Source organism: Pollachius pollachius (assembly GCF_949987615.1).
Source record: "Pollachius pollachius genome assembly, chromosome: 3".
Classification (NCBI taxonomy): domain Eukaryota; kingdom Metazoa; phylum Chordata; class Actinopteri; order Gadiformes; family Gadidae; genus Pollachius; species Pollachius pollachius.
The window spans coordinates 45,089,325-45,106,259 of NC_136936.1; the positions used below are offsets into that span (position 1 = coordinate 45,089,325).

General features: G+C 44.3%; 1 protein-coding gene across 1 annotated transcript in view; it reads right to left on the bottom strand.

The window, feature by feature from the left end:
- The window catches only part of xpo4 (exportin 4), a gene marked incomplete at its 5' end in the record, with an annotated part of 33,922 nt that extends 17,747 nt beyond the window's left edge, over positions 1-16,175 (bottom strand). The window contains 7 exons of the mRNA XM_079731754.1: positions 5,677-5,789; positions 11,641-11,794; positions 12,303-12,419; positions 13,072-13,210; positions 13,587-13,728; positions 14,145-14,250; positions 16,113-16,175. Of these exons, the coding sequence (XP_079587880.1) occupies positions 5,677-5,789; positions 11,641-11,794; positions 12,303-12,419; positions 13,072-13,210; positions 13,587-13,728; positions 14,145-14,250; positions 16,113-16,175 (834 nt within the window). The remainder of the gene's footprint in view (positions 1-5,676; positions 5,790-11,640; positions 11,795-12,302; positions 12,420-13,071; positions 13,211-13,586; positions 13,729-14,144; positions 14,251-16,112) is intronic.
- Between the last annotated feature and the right edge of the window lie 760 nt (positions 16,176-16,935).

Sequence of the window (16,935 nt, forward strand, 5' to 3'; positions counted from 1 at the left end):
TTTGATCCCGCAAGCAACGCTCTGTCCATTTATGGCTTGTGTCTGAATGCAGTTTCACCTCAAGTCATTTTATGTAAAAGTGTCCGCTAAAAGGACTGAACCTAAATAGTAAAGGGAACAGAGAGGTTTGCAACAGGTGCGCAGTAGGAAACCCAGTAGGAAAACAGTGTGTCAGCAAGGAAAGTGTCGTTTTCAAAAAAAAAAGTTGACTCCACTTACACACACACACAAGACCAGACTTTTAAATCAACAATTTGAAACACCTTTTTAATACTACTTGGAACACAATTTTATATTTTAATAATATTGCACGACCCAGCATCTTACAGATAAATGACAAAAAATATGGAAATAAATTTATATAGGTATACACATGTAATTGTATTGTTATTTGTTCTAAGTTCAGTCCGTTTATCTCTGCTTGATGACAACAGCAGAAGTACACAAGTTCCCTCATGCCCATGAAGTTATTGCGCCCGAGCAGTAGTCAACACAGCTTGTGGCCAATATATATACATAAGTGTTTGACATGAATTGGTTAAATAATAAACCTATATCATTTATATCATATATATACTGATGGCAGCCAAAAGAGCAGGTTTGTCTAGTTGTGCGGTCGTTTTAGCCAAAAGTCTGAGAAATGCTTTGACAAAGTTCTGAGAAATGTCTGAGTAGTAAAATAGAAAGACAGACATGAACACCAAGCCATTCAAGAACAAAGCCAGGATGTAGTAGCAATACTAACTTCTTACTGAACATTCACACGTGGAAGTTTACACTCACCGGTGTATGGACTCTCAACACATTGAGGGTCAAACAACCGCAGCGGTTATCCTGATCCACAGTTCTTCTCAATCAAACCAAGAGCGATCGAGAGAAAAAAACAATAATTTCTGGCATCGAGTCGATAGTGCTCAGCGGTCACGCCAGCAATGGAGGAACCATCATCAAAGATAAGGGACCACCGGCAAACACATACACCAACTCACAAACAACCACGGACACATTAGCCCAACCCTTTCAATCAGGCCATCATAACACGTGCAAGATGGAGGGGGGAGGAGGGAGAGAGAGAGAAAAACCAGGAGAACTCGACTGGAAGGTAGAGAGTAATAGAGAGGACAGAAGGGTAGATGGTGATAGAGTGATGGTTAGAGAGAGACTGAGAGATAGAGCTTCGGAAGTCAGCTGACAACCACGCTAGCTATGTCCCTCGCCCAAAGAGAGAAAGACATGCAGGAGTGTGTGTTTTGTTATTATAGAGGGCTACTTAAATCAAAACAAGGCCCGACAAAGCTCTGCCAGATAGAGAGTGAGAGAGAGACCCTTGTGTAGTAGAGGCTTGTTTAGTATTTTACCGAACAATACATAAGTGAGCTCAAACTTTACATATAAAAGGAATTGCTGCTATGAACAACAACATACAACAACACGTGTGCTAAACACAACTGTACAGGATATAAAGCCATGGAGTGATTGAGAAAGGGATAAAGACTGATAGAGCAGGTGAGGGCGATGGAGTGATAAATGGAGAGAGTGGTAGAGTGAGAGAGAGATAGATAGTGATAGAGAAGGAGAGACAATAACAGTGTATTTATAGAAGTCTATAACAATGCCTGGTGTCCTATTCCACAGAGACTCATCAGCATCATGCCTCAACTTATTGTTCCTCTATCTCTCCCTGTAAATTGCATACCATTCTCGCCCTCTTTCACCCAGTGTATCACAAACCCATCTCTCTCACTATTTAGATACCGCTCTCCTTCACTATATATTACATACATCTCTCTCCTCTAAACTCTCGCTCATTATATATTACATACCTCTCTCCCCCGTTCTCTCTCTCAATATATATTACATCCATCCCTCTTCCCCACCACCCTTCTCTCTCTGTATTACACAGCTCTCTCGCCCCATCTCTCTCCCTGTTTATCACATAACTTACTCCCTCCCTCCCTCCCTCTTTACGTTGCATACCTCTCTGTCTCTGCCACGTGTGCTTAGTTCTTTGTTTTTGTGGTAGCACAATGACAGTAATAAGATCAACCAAAGAACAGTCCAGTGTGAGTGTGTGTAATTAGAGGGTGATTGGGTGATTTGGATCAACAGAGCGAGAGAAAGGCTAACAAACAAAGTGTTTGGTGTCCAGATGACAGACCTATGGTTCTGGAAGAACCACACATCATCGGTCGAAAACAGAAAACAATTAAGTACAGAATTCTCTAGGCTAGAACCATCCAGTGAATAACCATCTAGATCTGTACCAGCCACTACAGAATCATCAGAACCAGGACTGGCGGGTGATAAACACAGGAGACCAGTACATAGCCATGTACAACTCTAAATGTATATAGTATCAACTTGTCCGTCGCCCTCATGGCCTCTTTCTCGCTCTACCTCATTCCCTCCGTGTCCCTTTCTCCCTCTGTCCATGTCTCTCCATCACTCTCTCTTTTCCTTTCTGTCATGTACAATAAAACGTAATTGTTTCCAAAGCACTTTACAATGCAAAAAGAGAGCAAACAGTTATGTGATGCAATCATTTAATAAAACCAAATCCTGTGTGCGTGCGTGTGCGTGTTTCAGTGCTGTTAACTAGGGTCAATATTCAGGTTCAGGATCTAATCCGGCAACGGGTCTACCGTAAACACACACACACACACACACACAAAAACATACCCACACACACACAGGCAGGCAGACTAATCGCACCCACACACACAGCTGAAGGGCTAGAGAGACAACAGCTGAGACATCAGAGCAACCCTCAAAATAGAGCACGAACACACGCACATTCTCACATACGCACACATTTACACAAACACACACCACAAACATTCACATAATACCGCCCACAAACCAGTGTGCGCACACACACACACAGACACGAACAGCTGAGTCGATTGAAGGGTCAGAGGCTAACAGGCCAGCGAGGATGAATGGTGAGGACGACAAGGAGACAAATCACACACACACACACACACACACACACACACACACACACACACACACACACACACACACACACACACACACACACACACTTTTCTCTGGTTTAAGTTCTGAGAGCAGCCAGCTGCCAACACAGTGGCAGGACAGACTTCTATACTAACACATACACAACATACATAACACAACAAACATACTCCAACATACTTCAATACATACTACGATTCCAGTATAATCCAATGCTCCCTCCATACATACTCTAAATCTTCCTCTATACTACAAACATACTCCCAGTCCTCATACCCAAACTAATGAAGTAGGCTAGACATCTATGCTCCGTTAGTTTATACTCCCAAAGTCTGTATTACTGACAGTTATACCAACATTAAACATACTAAGGCAAGGCAAGTATGCAATACCCAAACTACTCTATTTATACCCTAACCTACTGGTGTATAACATACGATTTCAGTCCTCCTAAATACTCTCTTAAACTTGCTGAAGTATTTATATTCACATTTATACTACCCCAATGCTGTCTAAATATACTGAGCCATAAAGTAACCAGGTGTTACCAGGATAACTAATACTAACCACTAGTTTTAGCCCAGGAACCAGGATAACTACCCACCTTATCCATACACACAAACACCACCATACAATAAACACCTCAGTGTAAACACCACGCAACATACACACTTGTATGACTCAAACTAAATCATACTCAAAGACATAAAGCACAAGTGTGTGATTTTTCAGCAGTAAATGCCATGATATCACTCCAAACTATAACCAGTGCAAAACAGTGAACAGAGAGAGTTAATTAGAACGTTAAATTGTGTATCTTAGCAACAGCTGCATCAAGCATGTGTTGAGCAGTTCAAGCCAATCACTGAAGTAACCACTACTATCAGCGCTCAGACACCCTCATCACAATTTATACACTAGTATATAACTACACGTCTTGCATAAAATATATATCGCTTCTATAAACTAAAGCAAAGGTCTGATGTCATGTTTAAATAACGTCATTCTAGAGCAGCTATATTCCTCTTTTTTTATCTTCTGTACCCCCAAAGGCCCGTCAGTATGGCTTGATGTACCCTTCAGCCAAGCCAACCTAATATTATACCTTTATAATTTTTCAGCAATATGATTAATTTAGCGGTCGAGGCTTTTAAAATGGGGGAGGCTCAGACAGAACCCTAAAAGGTAGTGCACGCCTACCACTATCTTGGTTTCTTACACAACTGCATTAGACAACCTCAAGACAGAGACAGACGGCCGGTCACCCTACACTATGTACACTACAGAAGTCATCCTACACCCGTTCAGCACTCATAAAACCAGTCCAACCAATGCAGTGGATGGCTTGGCGTCAGGCTACACTATGACACTTTGACGTCCAATAAAACACAAATAAAAAGCACAAATAAAAACACTCATAAAAGACCATTAACAAACACACAGACGGCTGCTGGCAGTACAAAATCTATCTAACAAAACACATTTCAGCCCCTGAGCCACAAAGCCAGACACATGATGATAAAGTTCAGATCAATAGTGCAGCATTTGGCATTTGGATGTGAGGTCAGTGGACCCCTATTTGGCAGCAAGAAGGATGGAGGCCAGATCTTTGGAGTACTATTTGGCAGGGATAGATGTTGATGTGAGGAGAAGTGACCGGTTTATTCCAACCTTCTCATCCTCCCTGCCGGCCAAGCCGCCTGCGTTTCCTCTTAAAATACACAACGGCGTGTAAAAATACACAATAAGCAGTATAAATATACACCAAGGTCATTATGAAAACACACAGTCACTTTTACGAGCTGCAAGGGAAGAAAACAAAAGCAGCCTGCTATAAAAAAAAATATAACTCCACTTAATGGCTGCATGGTGAGAACGCCAAATTAAAATCCCTCAAGAACTTAATAAGACTAGTAAGTGAGTCATCAAAAAGTCGCATCATCTGGTTCAATCGTCCAGATAATTTTTAATATATACTTTGTGTATGTCTGTGTGTTTTGCATATATCACACTATCCCTCTCACACTATGGATACAAACTTTTGAAATACATAAGACAGAAAACAGTGATGGACAATTCACACTGCAGGTTGGTAATAATATTTTTTCTTAATGACTGGTCATAGATAATACACAAAAAAGAAGGCTGGATAAAAACATTTAGGATAGCTTCATAGATAAATGTATAGATGCATGGTAGACAGATTCATGGAGTGATAGAAAGATACTGGGAAAAGAACATTAACAGATGCGGACATCTGTTAAGAACCTGTGGATGCTGCCCACAATAGACCGACATGTATACAGACCGACTGGTAGAAAGCTAGACAGACAGACAAGTAGGTATGCAGACTGATTTGCAGACAGGTGTTAAAAAAAAACAGTTAGGTACAGAAAAATAGATACACAGACAAACGTGTGAGTAGGTAGGAACACAGACACAGTGGTGGGAAGTAGGTACACAGACAGATGGGTAAGTAGGTAGGAACACAGACGGATGGGCAGGAACACAGAGATTGGTAGGCAGCTAGGTACACAGACTGATGGGTAGGCAGGTAAGAACACAGAGATTGGTAGGTAGGTAGGTAGGTAGGTAGGTAGGTAAACAGACAGTTGGGCAGGTATGTAGGTATATAGGGAGATGTGTAGGTAGGTAGGTCCACTGACGGACAAGTAAGTAGGTAGGGTAGGTAGGTCTTACTGTGAAGAAGAGGTCCATGACCCGGGTGTCCAGAAGGGCTTCCCTCCACGACTCGGTCGGCTTCAGGGTGACGTTCTGCGTGGACTCCAGCATGGCCATGTAGTGTCTGCCTAGTGCACCACGCAGTATGGAGTTAAAGGCTACCAGGAGGAGGTGGAGACACGCTAACACACACACACACACACACACCACAGGGTTAAAGGCTACAGGAGGAGGTGGAGATACGCTAACACACACACACACACACACACCACAGGGTTAAAGGCTACAGTAGGAGGTGGAGACACGCTAAACCACACACACACACACACGCCAGTAGGAGGAGGAGACCTACCCCAAACCTAGCCTCAAACACACACAACTAGTACACACTTCGCACAGACACACCCCTAGCGCTTACATAGACACACACGCCTAGCACACATCTCTCCTACACGACCATGCAGAAGACACAGGAAGCTGTCACAAACCACTTACTATCTTCCTTTAAGTGTGACTCGTTCTCTCTCTCTTCTGATGCTCCGATGTGGCTGCCAGTAGTGTCACCGCTTTGAAACCTCCATCTCTTGCTCCCTCTTTTTTGTTCTCCCCCTCCTTCCTCCCTCCAGGTTCGTCACTATACAACACAGAACATTTATATCCTCTACGTCTTCCACCCTCCCTCTCTCGCCTCCTGCACTGTAAGGACTAGAGGTCTCTCTCTCTTCCCCTTCTTTGTTTTCCACACCAGAAAGACTGTGGTCTCTAGTGTCTGCCTTCCAACTTACTGGACACACGCACACACACAAACACACTGCATCCCCCACTCTCTCTCGTTCTCTGTCTGCCTGTCTGTCTGGCTGTCCCCCCCACTCTCTGCCTCTCTTTCCTTGTCCTCTTGTTCACCCCTCTTGCTCCCACTGCATATATTCTCTGTATTCCTCTCCTTCACTCTCCCTCCCTCCCGCTCCCCACTGTGAGGAAATGTCTCTCAATGTTTGGTAAATTCACACACTGTTTAAATCCCTTTTATTTTTAAGCTCAGCTCTTAAAATTGCCTTGCCCACTCTCGATCTCCCTTTCTCTATCCACACACTCTTCACTACACCCTCTCTCACTCAGACTTCAAGACTCCTTCCAGACCCACAGCACTCCCTCTACCCCTCTTAGCCAATCACATCTGTCCTGCTTTCGCCTTGACCACTCAAGGGAGAGTGAGAGCGAGAGACAGACAGACCAGGCGAGAGAGACAAGACACACGCAATAACACAAAACTCCCTCCACACATGCAGACAATCACTGCTGCTTATTCTAACACACACATTCAGGAATGTGTATCAAAGTCTTCGTCTGAAAGACATGCAGAGGCCAATCATTCCACTGACCAGGGAAGGCAAACACATGTGCACGCACACACACACACACACCCCTTTGCCACACTACAGTCATCACTTGAACTGCTCTCTGTCACTGTGTGTGTTTGAAATGGTCCAACTGAATGAAGGACTGTGTGTGTTTAAGAATTTGTTCAAGGGACTTAAATTTCATAAATGGAGGGAATCGTTTGAAGTTCTTTGAAACAACCCAGGGATGAGAACGACATATTGAGAGAAAGAAAGAAGATATTTAAAACACGCACAGTGGAAATACGTGAATGAAAGACAGAAGTTGGGCACAGACACTTTCTCTCTCTCTCTCACACACACACACACACACACACACACACACACAGCTTCCTTTGAACATGTGCCAGCTTTATGTGCAAGAAATTGTGTCTGTTTCACGTCTGTCTTTCATTCACACACAAACCTTTCTGAATTGTTAGATTGTGACTGTGAGTTACAGTTTTACATTTCCCTGACCAGTTTCAGAATAATTACACTATGTAAACTAGAACCGTGCTAATTTCTGAATCTGAAGAACCAAATCCATCCTGACCAGGATGATCATCAGCTTCCCTGACAGAGCAGCACTCCAGACCCCTGATTTAACAGAGGATATTTCCATTGGATACATTACACTAGTGGGCTTTATTATAACTACATCATATTGTGTTCCCGATTCTCTCATGAATAGATATTCCTTGGAATTGCTTCAACATCTGTAAGTCCCAGGAATTCTCTAATGAACAGAGATATTCCTTGGACTTGCCTCAACATCTGTAATCAACATCTAGCTAGAATGACCTGATGATTGTCATTCTAACCTCACAGCTGTATACATGCTGCGCATGTTCACTGACCCAGAGACGGAGACACTTCTAAATACAGTCAAACAACCGGGAATTGAGCATTTTATCTTAAGTCAGAAGTGAATGGTGAAGCTGCATTCCAATCCAGTTAAAAGACTCCCTCCTACACTTACCCTTGCAACTTCAAAATCATAATGATCAGACTGCCAATATCAAAGCCACAATCTGCAGCCAGAATTCAAACGGTGCGCCTCTCAGTCGAATCTTTGAGCATGTGCCGTTGCGTTGTACACAGAATCTCAACTTGTGGATTAGTTTGTTTCAGGGCACTGTTTGGGATACCTACATAGCCAGGACAGATCATAGGAGCTTACTTGTGTTGGACAAAACAAAGATAGAGCTTTGGGAGCTGCTAAACACCAATTTGGAATAGAATGGATGTCAATGGCTCTCGCTGACAACTCCAGCATTCGCCTACACCACGAGAGGGCTTCAAATCATGGCTGGTTTATTTCTTGACATAGACAATGTCAACAATTTACCTGGGGTCCTAGTTAACCAGCCAAAACCTTTACATTAAATGAATGAAGCACCTACTAACGTCAGCGAAGTCAAACTATTGAGGATTTGTGTTACCCACTAATCACCCTCTGTGTGAGTGTGTATACTCTTAGTCGGTGTGTGCACACGTGTGTATGTGTGCATGCCAGCAGGATGAGTAATAGATGTGAGTGATTAGAACATGCGTGTGTGGTCTCCATTTGAAAGTCTTCACCTGCTGCCATCCCAACACACACACACAAAACACACACTTTTTCCACTGGAACCACAAACCACGCAAACCAAAACCCTTAGTGAGCCCCGGTTCCCTTGCTCAGAGAAATGGGAGCAAGCTTTCCCGTTTACAATTGTGTTTCTTCTAAACACCAACATATCTTTCATTACATTCCGACCGCCCGAAAGATACAGGAGGGTTAGCAATTGGTCACACACACACACACCTGCACACATCTTTGACTCGTCTCATCTTAATACACAACTTGTCTCACAGACGCACACGTCTTAGTCTAAAAAAGCTCTGTTGGGCTTGTTAATCCAGCACCTCGTCTGCAGAAGCAGGACCAGCCGAAATGTCTCCCTTCTCCCCCCCCACCCCAAGCCCCCCACCCCTCCCTCATCCGAACGGCGTCACCGCGGAGACCGTCGCCATGCAGAGGAGCGTGGAGAGGTTTAAACCAGATATCCTGACTTAAGTCCCGCCAGCAGCATGGCCATGTGGAAAAACAACCCAGGAATGCGCGGGTGCGCGCACACACACACACAAACACACACACAAACACACACACACACACACACACACACACACACACACACACACACACACACACACACACACTGTCCTACTGTTCATATTCTATTTGTGTGTATGCAGCAATTGCCACCGGTGAGTGGTCCTCTGAATGAATTACCGCCAGGCTACAGTCGCTATGCCGGGTCGCGCTCCCTTTAAGCAAACAGCCAAAGCCCGCCTGACAGCGCCCAGCCTCAACAACAACCCCCCGTCTGGAGCGCCATTGCTATCTGGGCATGGTGGCGCTAAAGCCCTCTTCTATATCCATAGGCTTGAATTTAGGGTCACTGGTGGGCAAGGCATCTCGACCACCAGCGTGTTTCACATGCCATCTTGTCAGTTTCTTTTTAATCTATATGCCGTGACAACATTGTATTTCTGATTGCTATAGTTACCCTGCACTCTGCCCAGATGTTGTTTTTGCAACTAGGTTATGCAGCAGTGTAACCTTTTATTTGAGCTACTCCAACTTTGATTGCATGCTTTGCGTGCTAGAGACGAGAGTGTCAGTTCAAAAAAGACTGAATGTGAATGAGGAACCTTCGATCGTGTCCCTCTACTGGGGCTCCACAGTGAGGGACCACGGTGCTCACATAAAGAGCTGGACCAGAGCCTTCCCCCGGCCACTGAGACCACCAGCAATCCTCCGCCGCCAAAACCCCCCCTCGCTCCTCCACCACCACCTGGGGGATAAAAATACCCCGGTGTGATCCAAATCTTTAACGATCTCTGCCTTTCCCTCGGCTCTAAAAATAAAAGCCTTTTCAAACAAAGCAGTGTCTGCCTCTGACTAAACAACCCCGAGGAGATGAGGTGACAATTGGACCAAGTCATGGCAGAAGGGGCCTCTCTTGGGATAGGTTGGGTGTCTGCCAACTTGTATCAAAAGTGGTGAACCCAGTCACCCATTTAAAAAAAAAAAGGTTTATCGGAAGGGAAGGGGGGGGGTCCACAGTAACCATGACAACACCGAATTGCATACACCCTCGCCGAGCAGGTGCCGAGGCTTCTACAGGTCCCTGCCTCCGACTCTCTCTGGCCTTCAGACCACCTGACACTCACGGAGCCCGCCATGACCTCCGCTCCACACACACACCGCCTGCCCCCCCTTCTTGACCCCTCCCCCCCCCACTGACCCCAGAACTTGACCCCTCGCGCCCCCACTCTGACCGCCACCCATACTGCCCGGCCAGACTCTCGCTCCATCCCCCGTTCAGCCCCTAGATCCTCCCCCACCTCCCCCTCTACAGCCTGGCCCCCAGCTCAAGCCGGCTGTGGGGGGGGGGGGGAAACACCGCCGGACAAACGCTCGGGGATCAGGGAGCGTGACTGGTAGGGGGGGGGGGGGGGGGAGAGATGCCCGCATGCCTTGGGGGTGATGGGGTTAAAGGGACTATGAAGAGGCCGCGGAGTGAGAGAATGAGAGTGTGTGCGTGTCTGTGTGTGTGTCTGGCACACGCTGGCATGTCTTCACACACACGCGGGCATGCTGGGACAGCAGCAGTCCTCCCTGAGGTCCTCATCAATCTGTCCTCCTTTCAGCGACCACCAAGCGCACACTAGACACGCCATTATATACATACACAATCATTATAGCCACTCAATACGCATACACCTATTATAGATACACACACACACACACACATGGAAGAACCACGGCATCTGTGTATTCACGCATTATGTGGCAATGTACACACACACACACACACACACACACACACACACACACACACACACACACACACACACACACACACACACACACACACACACAGGGTGGAGGAGGCTTATTAAGGTGCGGAAGGAGGCTGCGGGTGTAGGAATGATATCGGAATGGACACGGAGACACCTCTTTGAAAATGATCCATGACCTGTCAAGACACACGCCCTGGACATGCCAAGACACATATTGTAGCTCACGCACACAAAGACAGACACACACACACACACACACAGAAGATTAAAGCCACAATGAGCCTGTCTGCGGACCTCACACACACACTGTTGAGTGAGGGGGCAGTGCCAGGGAGTTAATCCGCTGAGGAGGGACGACAGATCTTCCTCCAGATTCCACAAACACATGCTAGCATCACAGATACAGGCGCCGGCCAATCGTATGCACACACACACACCCAAACCCAGTCACACACGCACACGCAAGCACAAGACCCCAAACATACACCGCCCTAAATACAAACACGAGTGGCAAAACTAACACGGACACGTTCCGAAAATGACACACGAAGACCGCAAGACAACCACACACATTGCTTAGTACTAAGATTTCATCACGATCAAAGCACCAGCATTGATTTTTACCAACTGAAAACGACACGCATGGGAATAAATAACACTCATCACAATAAAATAGGTCTTAGTGTGACTCTGAATGACCAGACTCCTCAGCCAATCAGAAGACATGGCTTGGGAACAGAAAGGATATGATTGGGTGGAAGGAAGTTCCAGCTGAGCACCTGGTTGGCCAGGGCCAGGTATTTCTGGAAGACGGAGGACATCTGGGCGTTGAGGTTGTCCTGTCGACTGAACTCTTGCAGAACCTCCACGGTCAGCATGAAGATCTGCTTCAGGTCCTCTTCCTGGGGGCAGAGGTCAGAGGTTGGGCAGTCAGGTGTGGCCAGAGCTTAGCTTAGCAGAGAAGCTAACATAGCATATCACTCGATGACTCAGTAATACGTTTTTCATGCACACTAGATTGCAACCTTGTTCCGGCTGTCGTTTTTTTTCTAACTGCCACGTAAACAACAAAGACCGGTTGAGTCACGCATTTTTTAACGGTAACACCTTTGTAACACAATCCTTATGAATGTTTATGTGCGGTTTAATTAATCAGGCCCAGGGTTATTATTAGGGTTCCAGGGACACAATGTGAGATCCCAACTCATCATGAAGGGCCCCTTACTCATTATACGGGGCCCAGTGTCATTGTGAGGAGCTCAAAGTGGTATGGAGGGGACCAGGGTCGGCTTTATGGGCCCAGGGTCATTATTGGAGGAGCACTTATTGGTTAGGAGTGGTTCTACGTGGTTTTGAGGGGGCCTTATTGGTTATAAGGGGCCCATCGCCATTAGGAGTGGTGTCGTCTACCTGGAAGACTCTCTTGCAGCTGCCGTGGAACTCCATGCTAAGCCCAATACTGCTGGTCTTACTGGAACTGGAGAACTCCCCTAGTAAGGCCATGAGGATGGAGCAGGCCAGCGTCTGCTGCAGGGGGGGCAATACAAGCATGTCAGATATATACACCTACACTAAACACACACACAAATATACATCTAAAGATATGCATAACTAGACATATGTACCTCGTTATTACATATAACAAACACGTGATCAATCATTCATACATCCTACATGTCTAAGATATGTTAAGACACACAACATAACATTGTTGACACACAATATGACTTTTTTATATAACATCAATATAAATCCTTTGAGGAAGGAGGGATACACATTCTGCCTTGTCTTACACTCCTCTGGTAAACACAACAGAGACCAAAGACGTTTCACTGACTTTAACCATAGACTGTATGGAGGTTTTAATACAGCTTCCCACATAGCTGCCGCTCTGCCGCCATCTAGTTGCGGGGAAGTTGACAATACTGGATATGAAGGACGCTTGGAACACCTGATCTCTACATGAATAGAGTATGTTTTAAATTGCTTTTTAAATTAAAGGCTCGATTTTCTTTTTAATAAGTGATTTTGGGGTCCTCCTCTCTGCGCAAAAAACACACTCAAAACAATAATAATCTTTTGGGCTGCAGCTTTACTATGAACATACATTATTGAGTGGTAGTACAGCAGTAGAAGTAGTACTGCAGTAGTAGTGGTAGTAGTAGAAGTGAGTACTTACTATGGTGGGGTTTCCGGAGGTGATGAGCTGGCCCACCTCGTGAAAGATACTCTTACAGTTGATGGATTTATCCAGAGAGCCTCTCTTCACGATGACGGCCACCGCGAGCAACACCTGCTCTCTCACATACTTCTGGAGACTGTCGCCCGCCCCAGGGGGAAGGGGCGAGAGACAGAGAGTGAGAGAGAAAAAGAGCCGGGAGTAAAAGGATGTAGAGAGCGAGAGAAAGTGAGGCCGAAACGAAAAGAGAGAAAGGAGAGAAAGGAGAAAGGAGAAAGAGAGATGTAGATCATACGATTAGTAAATGGACCATAAAAAAAAGTAGAGTATGACCACGTAAAACGCATTTACACTTTCACTCAAATCTGGTCCTTTCGTCGAGCAAGGCATGTGTAAGAAGGGTGCTTTAGTTGTGAGCCATTTGAACAAGCAACCCTTCGAATGGCTCACAACTAAAGCACCCTTCTCCAAGAAACACAAACATGCGGAGAGTGGGGGGGGGGGGGGTGTCGCACTTGGGTCTCTGCAGGACGTAGGTGAGTAGGAAGGTCCGTAGGGACTCGATGCTGCTCTTCTCCAGCAGCACCCACTCCCGGACCACCGCCTCCATCACAGCCGTGGCTGCCTGGAACAGAACGTAGTCCACCTTACTGGTCTCTGGAAGGGGGGGGGGGGGGCCCAAGAGCAGAAGCAGGAGCAAGGTTAGGAGGAGGAGAAGGAGCAGAAGGAGAACAGCAAACCGGGGGAGGAGACCGAGATTGAGACAGAGAGATACACAGGGAGGAGGGGGGAGTTTTTTATACAATTAATGGCAATTTATTGACAACCCAAATCAAAATGTCTACACGTTCCTGCAATATCATCATATCATGTCTTAGTCAAGTACTTTTTCACTGCATATACATTATGCGATTGTCATTACATCTTTAAGTATCCACATTTTATCAAATTCTTCAGACTTATTTGACTTATAAGTGCTTCTGCTCAGAGTAGAACTGAATGGATAGATTATGAAACATGGGTTGTTTTCATAAGGATCGGTGCGTGAGCAGACTGGAGAGTGTGTTTCGTACCGAGGATGTGTTTGCAGACGGCGAAGGGAGACTTGGACTTCCTGAAGGAAAGGAAGATGTGCTCTGCATGCTGCCGCTGCTCAGGACTCACCATGGAGGGAGGGGCCTGGGGGAGGGATAACAGTCATTCATTTGTTATCATTATCAACTTGTTAAGCATTAGTGCTCATGAGGCCTATTTAATTGATGGAGAAAGAGAAATAGCGTAAGTGAGAGGGATTTACTAGGGTGAATATCTCTTATCGTGACCACTACCTCACTGTTTGTCCACTGTTACGGTTTTTCATTATGTTGAATTGTCTGAATGTTTTATTATTTATATGCAGAAGAGACTTGAAGGTAGGCAGAAACACGTGTGATGATGGCAACATACAAAAGATAGAGCGAGAGCGCAAAAAAAGACTAAAAAAAAAGAGAAATTTCTTATAGACCCTATTGGTCTGTACATATTCAACCTTTCAATAATCCTGTTACTGTAAACCACTGCAGAGAACATACCCAGCACACAAAGGCAAGAGAAGTGCAATATACTCTGTAATCTATAAATTGAGCCAATATCACTATATATATGTAATATAGTAGTTTGTGGAAGTATTGTAATAGTAATAGTGTAATGCAGTATATATAAAATATTACATTATACTATTACAATACTTCCACAAACTACTATATAAAACACTGGCATTTCTGATATTACATTATATAGTCAACTGTTAACTGAAAGACCATATTGAGACCAAAATAAATACAAAACAAAAGTAGTAACAACAGAACTTGGATAAAGTTCCATCATCATATCATATTAAACTGTAATGATCAACATATGTCCATAGTGATCCCATTTCCAATGTGCTACTCACAGTACAGTACATTAAAGATTTCCTTATACTCAACTGGGTATGTTAGCCATTAGCCAATAAAAAGGTTCCCGTGGTAATAAAATCAGATAATAAAATGTTATTGGTGTTTACAATGGCATGTTTACTCTCTGGCAAGATGCCATTAGGTAAAGAACGCTCCCATCAAATCAAAATAGCTCCGTCTCTCACTACAAAAGCTGGCATAACAAACCAGATGGGCAAACCATGATTTATCAAGTTCACTTGAATCAACACAGCCTGCAGCTAGACTGGGTGAACTATACACACAGTGCTAGTGTCCACATGACACTAGTTGGAAAACACAATCACCCACAATGTTTTTCGTCATTAGGGTTTAAACTTAAAACTCTGGTTTGAGTACTAAATGCATGGGATCTATTTTCTATCGTCTTTTCTATCAATATCATTGAACACAAACTACAAGTTGAGCAGCATGATTATATAATGTGAAGTTACGTGCTGTATCAGTATTATGTAGACTAATTTACTCATGGCATGGCTTTGTGAAAGGGGAGGCAGGTAGTGGGTTACACCGCAACTGCATTGAACTGACTTACAGATATGAACGTTGTTGGCTGATTGTTAAGGTCTATGATAATAACATATAAGTAACGATGTCTAAATGTAGTCTGGGGTGTGCGTTACACCGACAGCAGAGAGTGGGAAACCCACTCGGATCCTGGTGGAAAGTGAGGGATCGCCGGGATCAATAAAGTAATCGGAACCACTCAACAGCGTGCATACAGACATGAATAATCCCTATGTCCACGCTATCACTACACTCTGTACAACCTTACTGGCCAAGTTTCGCAATAGTGAAGACACATTTGTGCTTAATATGAAATTTCGGCACACCTGTCGACCTTCTGAAAGTTTCTTGATGGGTGTTAATGATAATAGAGAGGCGATAACTGTGTTTTTGGGGGGGATGGAGAGAGAGGCACTGCGCCACGCATCCCTATCCCCTTCCTCTAAATGTGTGTCTCTTGGCTTTTTCTGGCTCACTCGCCGCATCGAAATTCACTCTAAAAACAAAGCCCAATACATGTTGAGTATCTTGAGTTAGAAACGAGGGTTGTTTTCTCACCATTAAAACTTTGGCAGCGCTTTCCAGCTGTGTGATGACTTCTGGTGGACCGGGGGCCGCCATGATGCTCGCTCTGTGCTCAGTGACGCGCCGAGCGCTGCATTGTGGGATTACGCGCCACCCCGCCAATCCACCATGTGGATCGGATGGATGGTCCCAGAGTCCCTTTCAACGTAGTATTTTATATTTCATTATATTTAAGCTGTTAATACACCTCTGTATCGTATTAGTGTTTTTTCTACTTCTTTCTACTTGTATTCTCGATTTAAAAACATATTTTACCCGTATATTTTATCATTGCTGTAATATTGTATATTTCACTTTTTAATAAACCTCTTGATATTACTAGTATTCCTATGTGAATGCCGGATGTATGGAGAGGGATAAAAATGTTCACTCGAAAATGTAAAAAGTATGCATAAAATAAAGTTCTGCAAAGGTATTTGCAGGACAAGGTTTTTATTTTTATTTTTATCTAAGCCTTAGATAATATGTTGACATCTTTCTTAATCAACAAAATGTTTGCTCACAAAATAAGCTGAATTTTAAAATAAACAAATATGTAGAAGTTTTGGGGGAAAAGCAAGAAATGACTACAAGTCAAAGTTGGTTAATTTAATTTATACATATATTTTACACATTGAGACAGTGAAAGCATTTTTTTTTTAACAAATCCTCGATTAATACATATGAATGTAAAAAAGAGATAGTTGACCAAATCACATCATCGATAATACTGCATAGACACGTTAACATTAGCACAGGCGAATTTAAAACCCCAAAAAACGCGAAGATACAAAAAATATGTATATCTGTATAAATA